The sequence below is a fragment of the Eucyclogobius newberryi genome, unplaced genomic scaffold, assembly GCF_026437365.1.
Source record: "Eucyclogobius newberryi isolate DKJ021-1_F unplaced genomic scaffold, fEucNew1.0.hap1 SCAF_8, whole genome shotgun sequence".
NCBI classification, from domain to species: domain Eukaryota; kingdom Metazoa; phylum Chordata; class Actinopteri; order Gobiiformes; family Gobiidae; genus Eucyclogobius; species Eucyclogobius newberryi.
This window is the reverse complement of record NW_027316500.1, coordinates 25750786-25774596: the sequence shown is the minus strand read 5'-3', so window position 1 is coordinate 25774596 and position 23811 is coordinate 25750786. Positions and strand designations below refer to the sequence as shown.

Here is a 23811-nt window from a genome sequence, read left to right as displayed (position 1 = left end):
CCGTCAGTAAACGGGAAACGCAAACACATCACAGTTACAACAATACTTTTATTTATTGCTCACTACGACGCTGGCCACACCGGGACGGCTAAACAAAAAGGTCTCTTTATCCACGGACAATCACAGTTCAGTTTAAGTTTATAGTGTAGTCACAGAAGGCCACGCACACACACATTTCCTTTAAAGATGAATCAAGTTTATGTCTACAGAGCCAAAATCGAGACGAGGGTTATTCCACTTAATTTCCCTGGGGGCACAAAATATCCCCAACTCTAGATCTGTTTCAAAAGGGAAAATAAAATAACCACTGCTATAGTTAGGTCCATTTCAGTTTTAACAAGTTCAACCAAACATCAAAATATGATTTAAAAAGTCAAAAAACAGACAGTGACACGTGTAAAAGTTGAATTACACTTAGATTAAAGGGAACGGTTACATAAACACTGCTCTTCCTGTAAGATGTGGGGGGAATGTAAGGGGGACTTGTGTGTGCGACCAATAAGAAAGAAGATGATTGGTTTCTGTGTAACCTTGGTTCTCGTATGATCTCAACTCGCTTTATCTACAGAAGAGACATTCCTACAAAGTGAACAATCACAGAATGTTTCAACTAAGACACACAGTGTATTTCCATCATTACATGAAACAATAATGACCCTGCTTCAGACAATATCATGTAAGTTTCTACACAAAACTACTTTCTTTATGTTACTGCTCTGATGAAGCGCAAGATTATTCAAAAAGCTGTGGAAAAAAAGGTGAAATTTTGATGTTTTAATGCCTTTTCGAATAAAAAGTACACATATGAGCTCATTTTAAAAAGTAAATGTGAAGTACCGTATTTTCGGCACTATAAAGAGCACTGGATTATAACGCGCACTGGATTATAATGCGCACTGTCAACTATTTTTGATCATTTTTGATAGATAAAGCACACCGGACTATAAGGCGCATTAAGTGAAACAAAACAGTCGGATAAATCAGTCAGTTGAACTTTAATGCAGTATGTGCGGAAAGTGGCCACCTTTTCGTCATAATCTTTTGGCAATTGCTGGAAGATATCAATTAATGCATTTATAAAGCGCACTGGATTTTGAGAAAATTTAAGGCTTTAAAGTGCGCCTTATAATCCGGAAAATACGGTCTCGATTTGAGGGGCCAGTACTTTGTGTGTATGAAAGCAGATCCGAGCAGCCTGAGCCTCCGGAGCTGCTCGGCCTGTTTCAATAGCAAATCCAGAAGGGCGACTGCTGCGATTACGTCTTTGACACACACACAGACGCCAATAGTTCAGTTCATACACACCGGGTTTATGTGAAGACATGAAGGGTCGGCTCAAGACAGAACTATGAAATGTTAAACTGAATAAGAACCAAATCCATTTCAGTATTTGGGATTATTGAGCTTTTTTTGCAGCTGCAACGATTCCAATTGCGATTTGATCCGATTCCAATTAAGCGCATTGCTGATGTCGTTCGGGTTCAAAGTCGCGATCATTGCCACACGTCGGGCTTCGATCTATGATACATTAGAGATTATCGGAGCAAAGTCAAGCCCGAGGTGATAACGGGACACGGAGAAGAATCTAGGGCTAAGTTTTCAGTCCACAGTTTTCCGTTTGGCTCCAAGCACGGCCGGGTTTTCATCTGATCATTTATAGAGCAGATGTTTAACTGTAAGAGTCATATTTGAATTGAAGTAGCAGTAGTTAAGTCTCCATACTGATAAAAAAAAAAGCTTCACATTAAAGGAACACGTTATGCTAAATAGACTTGAGCTTTTCACTGTGCTGTAATGTTTTTTTCTTTATTATTATCGTTATTATTATCTAGCATTTGAGGTGGAAGTGCTCAGAAAAGTTATATTTTTACACATAGTCAATCTTTTAAAATACATGCAGTCATGATAAAGAGCTTGATTGCTGGCTCCGACAGTTTGCTGAATGTCCTCCCTGTTCTTACCCCCATTTCACGCGACACTGTCCAGTCTAACACAGCCTAAGGGCCAAAGAAATCCTTTTAAGTAGATAAGATTTCAATCGAAAACTGTATGTGTGGAACGCTTTTCGTCTTTTTTTCATGATTTTTTGGCCCGAAGGTTTTTTTATTAGACAAGAGAGTTGAGCATGAGATGGGGATGAGAGAAGGGAGGACATGCGGCACATTGTCGGAGCCGGGAATCGAACTCTCGAAACTGCGGCCGCACATGGAGAGAGAGTACTTTGCTTTTAACCTCACTCACACACCAAAAACTATGAATGATAGGGCTGAGTACAGATGAACCAGCAGAGAAAGCACCATCAGGAGAGCAGTCTGAAGCCACGGGGCACAGAACCAGGGCCCCGAGGAGAGATGAGGCAGAAACCAAACCTCCACCAGGGGCCCATGAGCCAATGAGCCACAGCCGACCACCGAAACACTGGGGACTAGGGCTGTCACGATTATTCAGTTCATCAATAATCGCCATAATTCATGTCAAAAATATGATCAAAAGTATTTTTTATTTTTTTTTTTTAAATATACAAAAAAGAATTTTCACCCTTTACTCTTACTTGATTGGTCACACTCATTTTCCGTGATACGTTAAAGTGAAAGGTACTGTTCTCGCTCGAGTGCAATTCTAGCGTAAACCTCCCGAGTCCAACCCAGGAACACGTACACCAATGGGACACAAAGGGCCCCATAGCCGCATTGTTTTGGTCTTTGTGAAGCTGCGGGCGCCCAGTGCTTCGGCTCCTCGACGTTTTGGCTGTGGTTGTCGGAGGAGACCCACTGGAGACCCATTGTTGACGACAGGGGGTTACGTTCACATGGAAATCTACTGGGCGTGAGTTGGCTCTCAGGGGACACTGGCAAACACAACACTACCTCTGCCAGGACTATGACAACACAATCAGACGATCTCATATCAATAACACGGTATATTAAAGGGCGTATGACAGGTTTTTACGATTTTCTAATTATGACTTTGTTTGGTGTATTTATACCTGTGGTACTTATAAATTATAGTTTTACACCAATCGAGCAGGTATTTGTGGAGAAAACGCTGAAAAATCTGAGGAAAATGACAGGAAGTGACATCACACGAGGGACACTCATTCCAGTCAAAGTTTATGTGTAATTTAAACACTTTTTTTGACTTTCTAAACATTAATTCAACAAAAGTAAGTTGCTTTCATATATTTGTATTTGTCAAATTAAAGATATTGTATCATTAGTGTTTGCTGGGAAAGTTCCTAGTGTGATGTCATCAATTACAAACAGGAAGCGAAATTATGAACCTAAAAAATGTGCTATTCTGTGATAACATTTTTATCCTTTTTTGCAAAATTATATTTATCTTAACTGTAAAAGAATAATACATTAAGCATCAAAACTAGATACTCATTCAAACTACGGCTGTCAAAAATAGAAGAAAAACTGAAGAACATATACTCATATTAAAACTAGTATTGAAACTAGATTTAAACAATACTGAATACAACCACATAAAAAAAAAAAAAAAAACATTTGAGCTTTCATAAATCGTTTTTGAATCGTCTCGATCCACACGGCAATATACACAAAAATATTACATTATTTTGTATCGCAAATTACATTCTGCTTTCCAGAAACGAGACTTTCTCTTCATATGAAAATTGAGTTTTAAATGTTTGAATCTGCACGAAATCAATCATAAAGACATAACTGTTACAAGGGACTTTTATACGTTTTAAGCCTTGGGAATATGCCGGCACTTACTCTAACCAAAGTCTTCGAGGCATTTTAAAAGTAAAAAAGTCGCAATAAACATCATAAACAACATGTGATCATATATATCAGTGACAAACTGCTTTTTTGTGAAATTGGCATCTCATTTTCCGTTCGATGCAGCTTTATGCTCAACAACAGACAGAAAAGTGTCAGATTACTGAAGAAAAACCCTACTTCATTTACCTTCAACTACACCTTAGACGCGCTATAAATAAATACACAAAAGTGAAAATGAACCGTACTCGTGATCAGGCTCCAACGTAATCGTGGCGCACATTTTCTGGCACGTCAACTGAAAATAGTAAGTTTTTCCTCAGAACAAGTTTATAGAAAGTCATCTGAAACCGGGCAATTAAGGCTAACAATTGACAATTAGCAACGCCTTCCTTTCCCTCCACGTTTGTAAGAAGTGTGCGACGTAACGCTTCGAGACAATAACCCGGGGACATGTTTTTAAATGGCAAAAACAAACTTTGATTTCAACCAGCAGTTAAGCATAAGCAGCCACCATGTGCGATCCATTGTTATTGTGTTATTTCCTACTAGGCAACGGGCCAACGAAACTGTACAGCTACTGCGTTCCTCTAAAGACACGGAACAGGACCGACCGTTCTGGTGGCCGAACCTTGTACGACAGTCTGTCTTGCAGCAGCAGTAAAAGTGATAAATAACTGTGTCGCAATCGTTCACCGTAAAAAGGGTAAATATGTGGACCGTGAACCATTTAATTTTACAAAAACGCCGCATAAAGTGAGCATAAAACACTGCTTTATGAAAAATAGACGGGCAAAACGGTGGTCTTACTGTAAATCTTTTCAAATCGATGAAGAGACGTTTTTAAGTTTTTAAAGTGATGCATTTTTCTTGCAAAGATCCATCTGTATTCTTCAATCGTTTGGTGCGATTAATTGGTCGATGGCGTCTTAGTCGAGCAAATATTGTATTCGTCGACTAATTCAATAGATTAAAAGGAGGTCTATGGGACAAAAGCAAAAATGGGAAGCTATTGGGTGAGGAACGTGAAGATAGGGCACGTCTTAGTCGACTTAAGATCGATAGGACACGTCTTTAGTCGACTTAAGATCGATAGGACACGTCTTTAGTCGACTTAAGATCGATAGGACACGTCTTTAGTCGACTTAAGATCGATAGGACACGTCTTTAGTCGACTTACGATCGTTAGGGCACGTCTTTAGTCGACTTACGATCGTTAGGGCACGTCTTTAGTCGACTTACGATCGATAGGGCACGTCTTTAGTCGACTTACGATCGATAGGGCACGTCTTTAGTCGACTTACGATCGATAGGGCACGTCTTTAGTCGACTTACGATCGATAGGGCACGTCTTTAGTCGACTTACGATCGATAGGGCACGTCTTTAGTCGACTTACGATCGATAGGGCACGTCTTTAGTCGACTTACGATCGATAGGGCACGTCTTTAGTCGACTTACGATCGACAGGGCACGTCTTTAGTCGACTTACGATCGATAGGGCACGTCTTTAGTCGACTTACGATCGACAGGGCACGTCTTTAGTCGACTTACGATCGACAGGGCACGTCTTTAGTCGACTTACGATCGATAGGGCACGTCTTTAGTCGACTTACGATCGATAGGGCACGTCTTTAGTCGACTTACGATCGATAGGGCACGTCTTTAGTCGACTTACGATCGATAGGGCACGTCTTTAGTCGACTTACGATCGATAGGGCACGTCTTTAGTCGACTTACGATCGATAGGGCACGTCTTTAGTCGACTTACGATCGATAGGGCACGTCTTTAGTCGACTTACGATCGATAGGGCACGTCTTTAGTCGACTTATGATCGTTAGTCGACTTACGATCGATAGGGCACGTCTTCAGTCGACTTACGATCGATAGGACACGTCTTTAGTCGACTTACGATCGATAGGACACGTCTTTAGTCGACTTACGATCGATAGGGCACGTCTTTAGTCGACCAAGGACGTGTTTAGCCCTACAGTGGTGTTTACACAAATCAAATGCACTTTTTCCTTCCTAAGGGGAAACCCATCTTTCCCAGGGGACACATTTACTCTTGTTTACGCCAAATAGATCCGAATTACCATAAGAAAAGGCAAGTAGTTCTTCCTCGACAGAGCACAGAGGGTAAAAAGCTGCAGTGTGGAGCATAGACGTCCTTGTTTTACTGTCTCTAGGGTCAGGTGTCAGCATACGCAAACAAGCTAAGCAACAACACTGGAAAAACTCACGGGAAATGGACCCGATTGTTACTTTATTCTAACTGAACTTCCTCAAGAATGGACGTGGTTCGAGAGCATCCTTCCTCGGCCAAAGTAGTGGTCGAGTCCGTAGCTCACTTCTTCCCGGAGGTGATATAAACAAGACGAAGTGTAGAGCGCGTGTTGTGCAACCCCGTGTTGTTGTTGTTGTTGTTTTTTCTATGACAGAAGTCGTGTCGTGACAGAAAGCGCGTAAAATGAGGTGAAGTGAGGGCCATACGCACCCAGTAGTCCATGGCGACGCGGTGGATTCACAGCGAAGTCCCTCTCTTTGTGGCACGGACCAGGCAAAGTCACCTCCTCACGAAGCGCCCCAGCTCTGAGCACTGCGCGGAGAGGAAGTGCCCGCGACCGCACTGCGCATGCGTGAAGGGGAAGCGCCAGCGATCATTGAGAAAGCTAGAGAGATAGGTATTCTCTGTTGCCATAGCAAATTTAGCAGCCATCTTGTAGTTGTAAAAGCAGCTAAATGAAAATGATTCGTTTTAAAGTCTTTTGCGATTGTATTTTATATTATTTGTATATTTAATAAAATATTTTTGAAAACGTAACCCCTTAATCATTTTTTATTTAATCTACATATATAGTACAAATTATACTTTTTTGTGACGGTCAAATACCATTTTGAGGCAGACATTTGGTATTGTTCCATCCTGTGCAATAAAGAAGAAAAAAATTCTTTGCATATATCCGTTGTCAGTTTATGATTGGAAATGTGGAATGGTTTTGTTGTTGCGTTGCTTTTAATGGCGGTTGGCAGCCAACTAAAAAGGAGCATTTACCACCACCTACTGTAGTTGTACTGAAGTATATGTTTTATGCTGTACAGTTATTAAAAAGGAGAAAGAAAGAGACAGAGAGAGAGAGAGAGAGAGAGAGAGAGAGAGAGAGAGAGAGAGAGAGAGAGAGAGAGAGAGATCTGTTGACATAACGTTTTGGAAAGGGCAGGGCATTTTTATCTGATTTATTCTCTCTGTCTTTGTCTCTCTCCTTCTCTGTCTTTCTCTTTTTTGTTGTTTACGGTGTGGCATTGGAACACATACTTTGAAGACGTACAACTACAGTTGGTTTCAGTTGAATGATTGCCATTAAAAGCAACACAACAACAAAAATAACAAAGAAGATTTTAATATTGCCAAATGATTTTTTTTTTTTTTAATATAATGATAATATTAGTAATGATTTTGAGTTTGAGCTAGTCTGTTCTTACAGCAACTCATGTTGTTTACCCGTTGCCAGAGTGATCTTTGGCTATACCAGTGCGGTTATTCTAAGATAAGATAGGATAAGATAATCCTTTATTGTCCCACATGGGGAAATTCCATTGTTGCAACGCAGGTAGATACAGAGGTAGATACAGAGGAAAAGAACAGATCACTTATAGGAAGTTTGAAAAACACTCTCAATAGAAGAACTCTTATAAACAAAAACTCTCATAAAAAAAAACTCCTATAGACAAAACCTCCCATTTCCCAACAAGGGATGGAGGGGAAAAATAATAAAGATAAAAATAAATAAATAAATAAATACCATTACATGTGATAACAACAGTAATTGCACGTGAATATGTGTCACGATAATAGTTGCACATGAATCACGACAGTAATTGCACATGGTTAGGTCAGTATTGCGAGTGTTCAGGACTAACAGTGTTTAATATAAAGTCTGACAGCAGCAGGAAGGAAAGACCTACGATACCTTTCCTTCACACAGCGAGGGTGGATCAGTCTCTCATTGAAGCATTAGAATTGTCACTAAGTAAAATATGACATTATAATATGGTAGTGTATGAAGTAAAGTTTTAAAAGATCCAATTATCAAAGTTTTTAGAGATAGTTCTTGGGATTGCAGTCAAAAAATGGCCGCTGGAATTGGACTTTGTTGGAAACAGCCGCCAAACACTCTAGAGTTTTATGTCCTTTAGTCGTGATGACGTCATTTTTAGTTGCTTCATAAACCCTATCAGCATTGGCTGTTCTCGCCGGGTGCGGTGGCGCGCGCCTGTAATCCAAGCTACCGGGAGGCTGAGGCTGAGGATCGTTTGAGCTCAGGAGCTCTGAGCTGCGGTGGACTATGTCGATCGGGTGTCCGCACTAAGTTCGGTATCGATATGGTGCTCCTGGGGGAGCCCGGGACCACCAGGTCGTCTAAGGAGGGGTGCACCGGCCCAGGTCGGAAACGGAGCAGGTCAAAGCCCCCGTGCCGCTCAGTAGTGGGATCGCGCCTGTGAATAGACGCTGTAGTGCAGCCTGAGTAATAGAGCGGGACCCAGTCTTTTTACATTCCTCTTTATTTAACAAACTGAAAACATTCAACACACCAGAGCTTTTAGTGCTGTTTGTGCAGATGTGATTGGACTGAGCCTGCGCCTTCCTCTGTCCCTAGTGTTGGAGACAGTGGACTTTTATCACTCTTAGACTGCCTCCTACTGGACAAAAGGGACATTTTTCTCATATTATATCAAATCAAGGATTCTGAATCATATGTGAGCGACATCAGGGCCCCGTTTAAATCTATCTGGGTATATAATAAATTGAATCATTTGCAAGATCTCTGAACTCATCAAACCGTTGGTCCTCTTGTTTAAAACAGTTCTAGGAACCACTGAGCACAGACATTTACCCTTTTGTTTTTGCTTTTTAAAAAGGAATTTTCCATATTCAGTATAAATTAGCCTTGATTTTATGACAGGAGCAAGCAGTATCATAATAAATACAGGAGAGTTTATAAAATGTTTATTTCATGATGTTGGAAATGGTAAAACTATGAAATATCCAAAGTATGTTCTCATCTAGGAACTCTGTGCTGCAGCCCTTCCTTCCCCATCCTTCCTACCTCTACTTTTTCTTTTGTGTACATGTGTGCATTGGTTTTTAAATGTTTGGTTTGTTGGTTTTGTAATGTGTGCCGGATGAAAACTCACGAGGAAATGTCTATGTTTAATCTGATGAGATGAGGCACACACCAAACCTCCACCAGGGGCCCACGAGCCGATGAACCACAGCCGACCACCGCTCCTGGTGCAAAGGGCTCCGCAGAAGAAACACCGGAGACTAGGGCCGTCGGGGTCATTCAGTTCATCAAGAATCGCCATAATTCAGGTCACAATAGGATCAAAAGTACCCACATTTTTTTAAATGGTTCGTTTCAGTTGAAGATAAACTCCAAAAAAAAAAAAAAAAAGAAAGACTAAAGTGCTTTTTTATCAGTCTGTTTCAGTGACAATAAGAGTACTTTTTTTTTTTTTTTAATTCCAAAAATTTGATTTCATAAAAATTGCAAAGCATTATGGGCAATTAGACTTGTTGATGAAAACGAATGAAAGATTTCACTGTCGTTTGGTCATCAGGGAGCAAACTATTGTGAGTAGTCGTAAAATCGTGGCATTTCTTCTCATAATAATCGTTAAACAAAAATGTGACATCATCCCATGGAGAGCCTACAAATACGATGTGTGCGTCGTGATGACGTCATTTGTAGTCAAGTCAAAACCTCCATGAGCACAGCCTCTCCTCGCCGGGTGCGGTGGCGCGCGCCTGTAATCCAAGCTACTGGGAGGTTGAGGCTGAGGATCGTTTGAGCTCAGGAGCTCTGAGCTGCGGTGGACTATGTCGATCGGGTGTCCGCACTAAGTTCGGTATCGATATGGTGCTCCTGGGGGAGCCCGGGACCACCAGGTCGACTAAGGAGGGGTGCACCGGCCCAGGTCGGAAACGGAGCAGGTCAAAGCCCCCGTGCCGCTCAGTAGTGGGATCGCGCCTGTGAATAGACGCTGTAGTGCAGCCTGAGTAATACAGTAGGACACAGTCTTTTTACATTCCTCTTTATTTAACAAACTGAAAACATTCAACACACCAGAGCTTTTAGTGCTGTTTGTGCAGATGTGATTGGACTGAGCCTGCGCCTTCCTCTGTCCCTAGTGTTGGAGACAGTGGACTTGTATCACTCTTACACTGCCTCCTACTGGACAAAAGGGACATTTTTCTCATATTATATCAAATCAAGGATTCTGAATCATATGTGAGCGACATCAGGGCCCCGTTTAAATCTATCTGGGTATATAATAAATTGAATCATTTGCAAGATCTCTGAACTCATCAAACCGTTGGTCCTCTTGTTTAAAACAGTTCTAGGAACCACTGAGCACAGACATTTACCCTTTTGTTTTTGCTTTTTAAAAAGGAATTTTCCATATTCAGTATAAATTAGCCTTGATTTTATGACAGGAGCAAGCAGTATCATAATAAATACAGGAGAGTTTATAAAATGTTTATTTCATGATGTTGGAAATGGTAAAACTATGAAATATCCAAAGTATGTTCTCATCTAGGAACTCTGTGCTGCAGCCCTTCCTTCCCCATCCTTCCTACCTCTACTTTTTCTTTTGTGTACATGTGTGCATTGGTTTTTAAATGTTTGGTTTGTTGGTTTTGTAATGTGTGCCGGATGAAAACTCACGAGGAAATGTCTATGTTTAATCTGATGAGATGAGGCACACACCAAACCTCCACCAGGGGCCCACGAGCCGATGAACCACAGCCGACCACCGCTCCTGGTGCAAAGGGCTCCGCAGAAGAAACACCGGAGACTAGGGCCGTCGGGGTCATTCAGTTCATCAAGAATCGCCATAATTCAGGTCACAATAGGATCAAAAGTACCCACATTTTTTTAAATGGTTCGTTTCAGTTGAAGATAAACTCCAAAAAAAAAAAAAAAAAGAAAGACTAAAGTGCTTTTTTATCAGTCTGTTTCAGTGACAATAAGAGTACTTTTTTTTTTTTTTTAATTCCAAAAATTTGATTTCATAAAAATTGCAAAGCATTATGGGCAATTAGACTTGTTGATGAAAACGAATGAAAGATTTCACTGTCGTTTGGTCATCAGGGAGCAAACTATTGTGAGTAGTCGTAAAATCGTGGCATTTCTTCTCATAATAATCGTTAAACAAAAATGTGACATCATCCCATGGAGAGCCTACAAATACGATGTGTGCGTCGTGATGACGTCATTTGTAGTCAAGTCAAAACCTCCATGAGCACAGCCTCTCCTCGCCGGGTGCGGTGGCGCGCGCCTGTAATCCAAGCTACTGGGAGGTTGAGGCTGAGGATCGTTTGAGCTCAGGAGCTCTGAGCTGCGGTGGACTATGTCGATCGGGTGTCCGCACTAAGTTCGGTATCGATATGGTGCTCCTGGGGGAGCCCGGGACCACCAGGTCGACTAAGGAGGGGTGCACCGGCCCAGGTCGGAAACGGAGCAGGTCAAAGCCCCCGTGCCGCTCAGTAGTGGGATCGCGCCTGTGAATAGACGCTGTAGTGCAGCCTGAGTAATACAGTAGGACACAGTCTTTTTACATTCCTCTTTATTTAACAAACTGAAAACATTCAACACACCAGAGCTTTTAGTGCTGTTTGTGCAGATGTGATTGGACTGAGCCTGCGCCTTCCTCTGTCCCTAGTGTTGGAGACAGTGGACTTGTATCACTCTTACACTGCCTCCTACTGGACAAAAGGGACATTTTTCTCATATTATATCAAATCAAGGATTCTGAATCATATGTGAGCGACATCAGGGCCCCGTTTAAATCTATCTGGGTATATAATAAATTGAATCATTTGCAAGATCTCTGAACTCATCAAACCGTTGGTCCTCTTGTTTAAAACAGTTCTAGGAACCACTGAGCACAGACATTTACCCTTTTGTTTTTGCTTTTTAAAAAGGAATTTTCCATATTCAGTATAAATTAGCCTTGATTTTATGACAGGAGCAAGCAGTATCATAATAAATACAGGAGAGTTTATAAAATGTTTATTTCATGATGTTGGAAATGGTAAAACTATGAAATATCCAAAGTATGTTCTCATCTAGGAACTCTGTGCTGCAGCCCTTCCTTCCCCATCCTTCCTACCTCTACTTTTTCTTTTGTGTACATGTGTGCATTGGTTTTTAAATGTTTGGTTTGTTGGTTTTGTAATGTGTGCCGGATGAAAACTCACGAGGAAATGTCTATGTTTAATCTGATGAGATGAGGCACACACCAAACCTCCACCAGGGGCCCACGAGCCGATGAACCACAGCCGACCACCGCTCCTGGTGCAAAGGGCTCCGCAGAAGAAACACCGGAGACTAGGGCCGTCGGGGTCATTCAGTTCATCAAGAATCGCCATAATTCAGGTCACAATAGGATCAAAAGTACCCACATTTTTTTAAATGGTTCGTTTCAGTTGAAGATAAACTCCAAAAAAAAAAAAAAAAGAAAGACTAAAGTGCTTTTTTATCAGTCTGTTTCAGTGACAATAAGAGTACTTTTTTTTTTTTTTAATTCCAAAAATTGGATTTCATAAAAATTGCAAAGCATTATGGGCAATTAGACTTGTTGATGAAAACGAATGAAAGATTTCACTGTCGTTTGGTCATCAGGGAGCAAACTATTGTGAGTAGTCGTAAAATCGTGGCATTTCTTCTCATAATAATCGTTAAACAAAAATGTGACATCATCCCATGGAGAGCCTACAAATACGATGTGTGCGTCGTGATGACGTCATTTGTAGTCAAGTCAAAACCTCCATGAGCACAGCCTCTCCTCGCCGGGTGCGGTGGCGCGCGCCTGTAATCCAAGCTACTGGGAGGTTGAGGCTGAGGATCGTTTGAGCTCAGGAGCTCTGAGCTGCGGTGGACTATGTCGATCGGGTGTCCGCACTAAGTTCGGTATCGATATGGTGCTCCTGGGGGAGCCCGGGACCACCAGGTCGACTAAGGAGGGGTGCACCGGCCCAGGTCGGAAACGGAGCAGGTCAAAGCCCCCGTGCCGCTCAGTAGTGGGATCGCGCCTGTGAATAGACGCTGTAGTGCAGCCTGAGTAATACAGCGGGACACAGTCTTTTTACATTCCTCTTTATTTAACAAACTGAAAACATTCAACACACCAGAGCTTTTAGTGCTGTTTGTGCAGATGTGATTGGACTGAGCCTGCGCCTTCCTCTGTCCCTAGTGTTGGAGACAGTGGACTTGTATCACTCTTAGACTGCCTCCTACTGGACAAAAGGGACATTTTTCTCATATTATATCAAATCAAGGATTCTGAATCACATGTGAGCGACATCAGGGCCCCGTTTAAATCTATCTGGGTATATAATAAATTGAATCATTTGCAAGATCTCTGAACTCATCAAACCGTTGGTCCTCTTGTTTAAAACAGTTCTAGGAACCACTGAGCACAGACATTTACCCTTTTGTTTTTGCTTTTTAAAAAGGAATTTTCCATATTCAGTATAAATTAGCCTTGATTTTATGACAGGAGCAAGCAGTATCATAATAAATACAGGAGAGTTTATAAAATGTTTATTTCATGATGTTGGAAATGGTAAAACTATGAAATATCCAAAGTATGTTCTCATCTAGGAACTCTGTGCTGCAGCCCTTCCTTCCCCATCCTTCCTACCTCTACTTTTTCTTTTGTGTACATGTGTGCATTGGTTTTTAAATGTTTGGTTTGTTGGTTTTGTAATGTGTGCCGGATGAAAACTCACGAGGAAATGTCTATGTTTAATCTGATGAGATGAGGCACACACCAAACCTCCACCAGGGGCCCACGAGCCGATGAACCACAGCCGACCACCGCTCCTGGTGCAAAGGGCTCCGCAGAAGAAACACCGGAGACTAGGGCCGTCGGGGTCATTCAGTTCATCAAGAATCGCCATAATTCAGGTCACAATAGGATCAAAAGTACCCACATTTTTAAAAATGGTTTGTTTCAGTTGAAGATAAACTCAAAAAAAAAAAAAAAAAAAGAAAGACTAAAGTGCTTTTTTATCAGTCTGTTTCAGTGACAATAAGAGTACTTTTTTTTTTTTTTTAATTCCAAAAATTTGATTTCATAAAAATTGCAAAGCATTATGGGCAATTAGACTTGTTGATGAAAACGAATGAAAGATTTCACTGTCGTTTGGTCATCAGGGAGCAAACTATTGTGAGTAATCGTAAAATCGTGGCATTTCTTCTCATAATAATCGTTAAACAAAAATGTGACATCATCCCATGGCGAGCCTACAAATACGATGTGTGCGTCGTGATGACGTCATTTGTAGTCAAGTCAAAACCTCCATGAGCACGGCCTCTCCTCGCCGGGTGCGGTGGCGCGCGCCTGTAATCCAAGCTACCGGGAGGCTGAGGCTGAGGATCGTTTGAGCTCAGGAGCTCTGAGCTGCGGTGGACTATGTCGATCGGGTGTCCGCACTAAGTTTGGTATCGATATGGTGCTCCTGGGGGAGCCCGGGACCACCAGGTCGTCTAAGGAGGGGTGCACCGGCCCAGGTCGGAAACGGAGCAGGTCAAAGCCCCCGTGCCGCTCAGTAGTGGGATCGCGCCTGTGAATAGACGCTGTAGTGCAGCCTGAGTAATAGAGCGGGACCCAGTCTTTTTACATTCCTCTTTATTTAACAAACTGAAAACATTCAACACACCAGAGCTTTTAGTGCTGTTTGTGCAGATGTGATTGGACTGAGCCTGCGCCTTCCTCTGTCCCTAGTGTTGGAGACAGTGGACTTTTATCACTCTTAGACTGCCTCCTACTGGACAAAAGGGACATTTTTCTCATATTATATCAAATCAAGGATTCTGAATCATATGTGAGCGACATCAGGGCCCCGTTTAAATCTATCTGGGTATATAATAAATTGAATCATTTGCAAGATCTCTGAACTCATCAAACCGTTGGTCCTCTTGTTTAAAACAGTTCTAGGAACAACTGAGCACAGACATTTACCCTTTTGTTTTTGCTTTTTAAAAAGGAATTTTCCATATTCAGTATAAATTAGCCTTGATTTTATGACAGGAGCAAGCAGTATCATAATAAATACAGGAGAGTTTATAAAATGTTTATTTCATGATGTTGGAAATGGTAAAACTATGAAATATCCAAAGTATGTTCTCATCTAGGAACTCTGTGCTGCAGCCCTTCCTTCCCCATCCTTCCTACCTCTACTTTTTCTTTTGTGTACATGTGTGCATTGGTTTTTAAATGTTTGGTTTGTTGGTTTTGTAATGTGTGCCGGATGAAAACTCACGAGGAAATGTCTATGTTTAATCTGATGAGATGAGGCACACACCAAACCTCCACCAGGGGCCCACGAGCCGATGAACCACAGCCGACCACCGCTCCTGGTGCAAAGGGCTCCGCAGAAGAAACACCGGAGACTAGGGCCGTCGGGGTCATTCAGTTCATCAAGAATCGCCATAATTCAGGTCACAATAGGATCAAAAGTACCCACATTTTTTTAAATGGTTCGTTTCAGTTGAAGATAAACTCCAAAAAAAAAAAAAAAAAGAAAGACTAAAGTGCTTTTTTATCAGTCTGTTTCAGTGACAATAAGAGTACTTTTTTTTTTTTTTTAATTCCAAAAATTTGATTTCATAAAAATTGCAAAGCATTATGGGCAATTAGACTTGTTGATGAAAACGAATGAAAGATTTCACTGTCGTTTGGTCATCAGGGAGCAAACTATTGTGAGTAGTCGTAAAATCGTGGCATTTCTTCTCATAATAATCGTTAAACAAAAATGTGACATCATCCCATGGCGAGCCTACAAATACGATGTGTGCGTCGTGATGACGTCATTTGTAGTCAAGTCAAAACCTCCATGAGCACGGCCTCTCCTCGCCGGGTGCGGTGGCGCGCGCCTGTAATCCAAGCTACCGGGAGGCTGAGGCTGAGGATCGTTTGAGCTCAGGAGCTCTGAGCTGCGGTGGACTATGTCGATCGGGTGTCCGCACTAAGTTCGGTATCGATATGGTGCTCCTGGGGGAGCCCGGGACCACCAGGTCGTCTAAGGAGGGGTGCACCGGCCCAGGTCGGAAACGGAGCAGGTCAAAGCCCCCGTGCCGCTCAGTAGTGGGATCGCGCCTGTGAATAGACGCTGTAGTGCAGCCTGAGTAATAGAGCGGGACCCAGTCTTTTTACATTCCTCTTTATTTAACAAACTGAAAACATTCAACACACCAGAGCTTTTAGTGCTGTTTGTGCAGATGTGATTGGACTGAGCCTGCGCCTTCCTCTGTCCCTAGTGTTGGAGACAGTGGACTTTTATCACTCTTACACTGCCTCCTACTGGACAAAAGGGACATTTTTCTCATATTATATCAAATCAAGGATTCTGAATCACATGTGAGCGACATCAGGGCCCCGTTTAAATCTATCTGGGTATATAATAAATTGAATCATTTGCAAGATCTCTGAACTCATCAAACCGTTGGTCCTCTTGTTTAAAACAGTTCTAGGAACCACTGAGCACAGACATTTACCCTTTTGTTTTTGCTTTTTAAAAAGGAATTTTCCATATTCAGTATAAATTAGCCTTGATTTTATGACAGGAGCAAGCAGTATCATAATAAATACAGGAGAGTTTATAAAATGTTTATTTCATGATGTTGGAAATGGTAAAACTATGAAATATCCAAAGTATGTTCTCATCTAGGAACTCTGTGCTGCAGCCCTTCCTTCCCCAACCTTCCTACCTCTACTTTTTCTTTTGTGTACATGTGTCCATTGGTTTTTAAATGTTTGGTTTGTTGGTTTTGTAATGTGTGCCGGATGAAAACTCACGAGGAAATGTCTATGTTTAATCTGATGAGATGAGGCACACACCAAACCTCCACCAGGGGCCCACGAGCCGATGAACCACAGCCGACCACCGCTCCTGGTGCAAAGGGCTCCGCAGAAGAAACACCGGAGACTAGGGCCGTCGGGGTCATTCAGTTCATCAAGAATCGCCATAATTCAGGTCACAATAGGATCAAAAGTACCCACATTTTTTTAAATGGTTCGTTTCAGTTGAAGATAAACTCCAAAAAAAAAAAAAAAAGAAAGCCTAAAGTGCTTTTTTATCAGTCTGTTTCAGTGACAATAAGAGTACTTTTTTTTTTTTTTAATTCCAAAAATTGGATTTCATAAAAATTGCAAAGCATTATGGGCAATTAGACTTGTTGATGAAAACGAATGAAAGATTTCACTGTCGTTTGGTCATCAGGGAGCAAACTATTGTGAGTAATCGTAAAGTCGTGGCATTTCTTCTCATAATAATCGTTAAACAAAAATGTGACATCATCCCATGGAGAGCCTACAAATACGATGTGTGCGTCGTGATGACGTCATTTGTAGTCAAGTCAAAACCTCCATGAGCACAGCCTCTCCTCGCCGGGTGCGGTGGCGCGCGCCTGTAATCCAAGCTACCGGGAGGCTGAGGCTGAGGATCGTTTGAGCTCAGGAGCTCTGAGCTGTGGTGGACTATGTCGATCGGGTGTCCGCACTAAGTTCGGTATCGATATGGTGCTCCTGGGGGAGCCCGGGACCACCAGGTCGACTAAGGAGGGGTGCACCGGCCCAGGTCGGAAACGGAGCAGGTCAAAGCCCCCGTGCCGCTCAGTAGTGGGATCGCGCCTGTGAATAGACGCTGTAGTGCAGCCTGAGTAATACAGTGGGACACAGTCTTTTTACATTCCTCTTTATTTAACAAACTGAAAACATTCAACACACCAGAGCTTTTAGTGCTGTTTGTGCAGATGTGATTGGACTGAGCCTGCGCCTTCCTCTGTCCCTAGTGTTGGAGACAGTGGACTTGTATCACTCTTACACTGCCTCCTACTGGACAAAAGGGACATTTTTCTCATATTATATCAAATCAAGGATTCTGAATCATATGTGAGCGACATCAGGGCCCCGTTTAAATCTATCTGGGTATATAATAAATTGAATCATTTGCAAGATCTCTGAACTCATCAAACCGTTGGTCCTCTTGTTTAAAACAGTTCTAGGAACCACTGAGCACAGACATTTACCCTTTTGTTTTTGCTTTTTAAAAAGGAATTTTCCATATTCAGTATAAATTAGCCTTGATTTTATGACAGGAGCAAGCAGTATCATAATAAATACAGGAGAGTTTATAAAATGTTTATTTCATGATGTTGGAAATGGTAAAACTATGAAATATCCAAAGTATGTTCTCATCTAGGAACTCTGTGCTGCAGCCCTTCCTTCCCCATCCTTCCTACCTCTACTTTTTCTTTTGTGTACATGTGTGCATTGGTTTTTAAATGTTTGGTTTGTTGGTTTTGTAATGTGTGCCGGATGAAAACTCACGAGGAAATGTCTATGTTTAATCTGATGAGATGAGGCACACACCAAACCTCCACCAGGGGCCCACGAGCCGATGAACCACAGCCGACCACCGCTCCTGGTGCAAAGGGCTCCGCAGAAGAAACACCGGAGACTAGGGCCGTCGGGGTCATTCAGTTCATCAAGAATCGCCATAATTCAGGTCACAATAGGATCAAAAGTACCCACATTTTTAAAAATGGTTTGTTTCAGTTGAAGATAAACTCAAAAAAAAAAAAAAAAAAAGAAAGACTAAAGTGCTTTTTTATCAGTCTGTTTCAGTGACAATAAGAGTACTTTTTTTTTTTTTTTAATTCCAAAAATTTGATTTCATAAAAATTGCAAAGCATTATGGGCAATTAGACTTGTTGATGAAAACGAATGAAAGATTTCACTGTCGTTTGGTCATCAGGGAGCAAACTATTGTGAGTAATCGTAAAATCGTGGCATTTCTTCTCATAATAATCGTTAAACAAAAATGTGACATCATCCCATGGCGAGCCTACAAATACGATGTGTGCGTCGTGATGACGTCATTTGTAGTCAAGTCAAAACCTCCATGAGCACGGCCTCTCCTCGCCGGGTGCGGTGGCGCGCGCCTGTAATCCAAGCTACCGGGAGGCTGAGGCTGAGGATCGTTTGAGCTCAGGAGCTCTGAGCTGCGGTGGACTATGTCGATCGGGTGTCCGCACTAAGTTCGGTATCGATATGGTGCTCCTGGGGGAGCCCGGGACCACCAGGTCGACTAAGGAGGGGTGCACCGGCCCAGGTCGGAAACGGAGCAGGTCAAAGCCCCCGTGCCGCTCAGTAGTGGGATCGCGCCTGTGAATAGACGCTGTAGTGCAGCCTGAGTAATACAGTGGGACCCAGTCTTTTTACATTCCTCTTTATTTAACAAACTGAAAACATTCAACACACCAGAGCTTTTAGTGCTGTTTGTGCAGATGTGATTGGACTGAGCCTGCGCCTTCCTCTGTCCCTAGTGTTGGAGACAGTGGACTTTTATCACTCTTAGACTGCCTCCTACTGGACAAAAGGGACATTTTTCTCATATTATATCAAATCAAGGATTCTGAATCATATGTGAGCGACATCAGGGCCCCGTTTAAATCTATCTGGGTATATAATAAATTGAATCATTTGCAAGATCTCTGAACTCATCAAACCGTTGGTCCTCTTGTTTAAAACAGTTCTAGGAACAACTGAGCACAGACATTTACCCTTTTGTTTTTGCTTTTTAAAAAGGAATTTTCCATATTCAGTATAAATTAGCCTTGATTTTATGACAGGAGCAAGCAGTATCATAATAAATACAGGAGAGTTTATAAAATGTTTATTTCATGATGTTGGAAATGGTAAAACTATGAAATATCCAAAGTATGTTCTCATCTAGGAACTCTGTGCTGCAGCCCTTCCTTCCCCATCCTTCCTACCTCTACTTTTTCTTTTGTGTACATGTGTGCATTGGTTTTTAAATGTTTGGTTTGTTGGTTTTGTAATGTGTGCCGGATGAAAACTCACGAGGAAATGTCTATGTTTAATCTGATGAGATGAGGCACACACCAAACCTCCACCAGGGGCCCACGAGCCGATGAACCACAGCCGACCACCGCTCCTGGTGCAAAGGGCTCCGCAGAAGAAACACCGGAGACTAGGGCCGTCGGGGTCATTCAGTTCATCAAGAATCGCCATAATTCAGGTCACAATAGGATCAAAAGTACCCACATTTTTTTAAATGGTTCGTTTCAGTTGAAGATAAACTCCAAAAAAAAAAAAAAAAAGAAAGACTAAAGTGCTTTTTTATCAGTCTGTTTCAGTGACAATAAGAGTACTTTTTTTTTTTTTTTAATTCCAAAAATTTGATTTCATAAAAATTGCAAAGCATTATGGGCAATTAGACTTGTTGATGAAAACGAATGAAAGATTTCACTGTCGTTTGGTCATCAGGGAGCAAACTATTGTGAGTAGTCGTAAAATCGTGGCATTTCTTCTCATAATAATCGTTAAACAAAAATGTGACATCATCCCATGGCGAGCCTACAAATACGATGTGTGCGTCGTGATGACGTCATTTGTAGTCAAGTCAAAACCTCCATGAGCACGGCCTCTCTTCGCCGGGTGCGGTGGCGCGCGCCTGTAATCCAAGCTACTGGGAGGCTGAGGCTGAGGATCGTTTGAGCTCAGGAGCTCTGAGCTGCGGTGGGCTATGTCGATCGGGTGTCCGCACTAAGTTTGGTATCGATATGGTGCTCCTGGGGGAGCCCGGGACCACCAGGTCGTCTAAGGAGGGGTGCACCGGCCCAGGTCGGAAACGGAGCAGGTCAAAGCCCCCGTGCTGCTCAGTAGTGGGATGGCGCCTGTGAATAGACGCTGTAGTGCAGCCTGAGTAATACAGTGGGACCCAGTCTTTTTACATTCCTCTTTATTTAACAAACTGAAAACATTCAACACACCAGAGCTTTTAGTGCTGTTTGTGCAGATGTGATTGGACTGAGCCTGCGCCTTCCTCTGTCCCTAGTGTTGGAGACAGTGGACTTTTATCACTCTTACACTGCCTCCTACTGGACAAAAGGGACATTTTTCTCATATTATATCAAATCAAGGATTCTGAATCACATGTGAGCGACATCAGGGCCCCGTTTAAATCTATCTGGGTATATAATAAATTGAATCATTTGCAAGATCTCTGAACTCATCAAACCGTTGGTCCTCTTGTTTAAAACAGTTCTAGGAACCACTGAGCACAGACATTTACCCTTTTGTTTTTGCTTTTTAAAAAGGAATTTTCCATATTCAGTATAAATTAGCCTTGATTTTATGACAGGAGCAAGCAGTATCATAATAAATACAGGAGAGTTTATAAAATGTTTATTTCATGATGTTGGAAATGGTAAAACTATGAAATATCCAAAGTATGTTCTCATCTAGGAACTCTGTGCTGCAGCCCTTCCTTCCCCAACCTTCCTACCTCTACTTTTTCTTTTGTGTACATGTGTCCATTGGTTTTTAAATGTTTGGTTTGTTGGTTTTGTAATGTGTGCCGGATGAAAACTCACGAGGAAATGTCTATGTTTAATCTGATGAGATGAGGCACACACCAAACCTCCACCAGGGGCCCACGAGCCGATGAACCACAGCCGACCACCGCTCCTGGTGCAAAGGGCTCCGCAGAAGAAACACCGGAGACTAGGGCCGTCGGGGTCATTCAGTTCATCAAGAATCGCCATAATTCAGGTCACAATAGGATCAAAAGTACCCACATTTTTTTAAATGGTTCGTTTCAGTTGAAGATAAACTCAAAAAAAAAAAAAAAAAAAGAAAGACTAAAGTGCTTTTTTATCAGTCTGTTTCAGTGACAATAAGAGTACTTTTTTTTTTTTTTTAATTCCAAAAATTGGATTTCATAAAAATTGCAAAGCATTATGGGCAATTAGACTTGTTGATGAAAACGAATGAAAGATTTCACTGTCGTTTGGTCATCAGGGAGCAAACTATTGTGAGTAATCGTAAAATCGTGGCATTTCTTCTCATAATAATCGTTAAACAAAAATGTGACATCATCCCATGGCGAGCCTACAAATACGATGTGTGCGTCGTGATGACGTCATTTGTAGTCAAGTCAAAACCTCCATGAGCACGGCCTCTCCTCGCCGGGTGCGGTGGCGCGCGCCTGTAATCCAAGCTACCGGGAGGCTGAGGCTGAGGATCGTTTGAGCTCAGGAGCTCTGAGCTGCGGTGGACTATGTCGATCGGGTGTCCGCACTAAGTTCGGTATCGATATGGTGCTCCTGGGGGAGCCCGGGACCACCAGGTCGTCTAAGGAGGGGTGCACCGGCCCAGGTCGGAAACGGAGCAGGTCAAAGCCCCCGTGCCGCTCAGTAGTGGGATCGCGCCTGTGAATAGACGCTGTAGTGCAGCCTGAGTAATAGAGCGGGACCCAGTCTTTTTACATTCCTCTTTATTTAACAAACTGAAAACATTCAACACACCAGAGCTTTTAGTGCTGTTTGTGCAGATGTGATTGGACTGAGCCTGCGCCTTCCTCTGTCCCTAGTGTTGGAGACAGTGGACTTTTATCACTCTTAGACTGCCTCCTACTGGACAAAAGGGACATTTTTCTCATATTATATCAAATCAAGGATTCTGAATCATATGTGAGCGACATCAGGGCCCCGTTTAAATCTATCTGGGTATATAATAAATTGAATCATTTGCAAGATCTCTGAACTCATCAAACCGTTGGTCCTCTTGTTTAAAACAGTTCTAGGAACAACTGAGCACAGACATTTACCCTTTTGTTTTTGCTTTTTAAAAAGGAATTTTCCATATTCAGTATAAATTAGCCTTGATTTTATGACAGGAGCAAGCAGTATCATAATAAATACAGGAGAGTTTATAAAATGTTTATTTCATGATGTTGGAAATGGTAAAACTATGAAATATCCAAAGTATGTTCTCATCTAGGAACTCTGTGCTGCAGCCCTTCCTTCCCCATCCTTCCTACCTCTACTTTTTCTTTTGTGTACATGTGTGCATTGGTTTTTAAATGTTTGGTTTGTTGGTTTTGTAATGTGTGCCGGATGAAAACTCACGAGGAAATGTCTATGTTTAATCTGATGAGATGAGGCACACACCAAACCTCCACCAGGGGCCCACGAGCCGATGAACCACAGCCGACCACCGCTCCTGGTGCAAAGGGCTCCGCAGAAGAAACACCGGAGACTAGGGCCGTCGGGGTCATTCAGTTCATCAAGAATCGCCATAATTCAGGTCACAATAGGATCAAAAGTACCCACATTTTTTTAAATGGTTCGTTTCAGTTGAAGATAAACTCCAAAAAAAAAAAAAAAAAGAAAGACTAAAGTGCTTTTTTATCAGTCTGTTTCAGTGACAATAAGAGTACTTTTTTTTTTTTTTTAATTCCAAAAATTTGATTTCATAAAAATTGCAAAGCATTATGGGCAATTAGACTTGTTGATGAAAACGAATGAAAGATTTCACTGTCGTTTGGTCATCAGGGAGCAAACTATTGTGAGTAGTCGTAAAATCGTGGCATTTCTTCTCATAATAATCGTTAAACAAAAATGTGACATCATCCCATGGCGAGCCTACAAATACGATGTGTGCGTCGTGATGACGTCATTTGTAGTCAAGTCAAAACCTCCATGAGCACGGCCTCTCTTCGCCGGGTGCGGTGGCGCGCGCCTGTAATCCAAGCTACTGGGAGGCTGAGGCTGAGGATCGTTTGAGCTCAGGAGCTCTGAGCTGCGGTGGGCTATGTCGATCGGGTGTCCGCACTAAGTTTGGTATCGATATGGTGCTCCTGGGGGAGCCCGGGACCACCAGGTCGTCTAAGGAGGGGTGCACCGGCCCAGGTCGGAAACGGAGCAGGTCAAAGCCCCCGTGCTGCTCAGTAGTGGGATGGCGCCTGTGAATAGACGCTGTAGTGCAGCCTGAGTAATACAGTGGGACCCAGTCTTTTTACATTCCTCTTTATTTAACAAACTGAAAACATTCAACACACCAGAGCTTTTAGTGCTGTTTGTGCAGATGTGATTGGACTGAGCCTGCGCCTTCCTCTGTCCCTAGTGTTGGAGACAGTGGACTTTTATCACTCTTACACTGCCTCCTACTGGACAAAAGGGACA

General features: G+C 42.3%; 1 protein-coding gene across 1 annotated transcript in view; it reads right to left on the bottom strand.

Annotated features, from left to right (window-relative positions):
• Window positions 1–6364, bottom strand: part of sgpl1 (sphingosine-1-phosphate lyase 1) — a 30873-nt gene extending 24509 nt beyond the window's left edge. The window contains exon 1 of the mRNA XM_072437153.1: window positions 6243–6364. Coding sequence (XP_072293254.1) covers window positions 6243–6254 — 12 coding nt within the window. The 5' untranslated portion in view covers window positions 6255–6364. The remainder of the gene's footprint in view (window positions 1–6242) is intronic.
• Between the last annotated feature and the right edge of the window lie 17447 nt (window positions 6365–23811).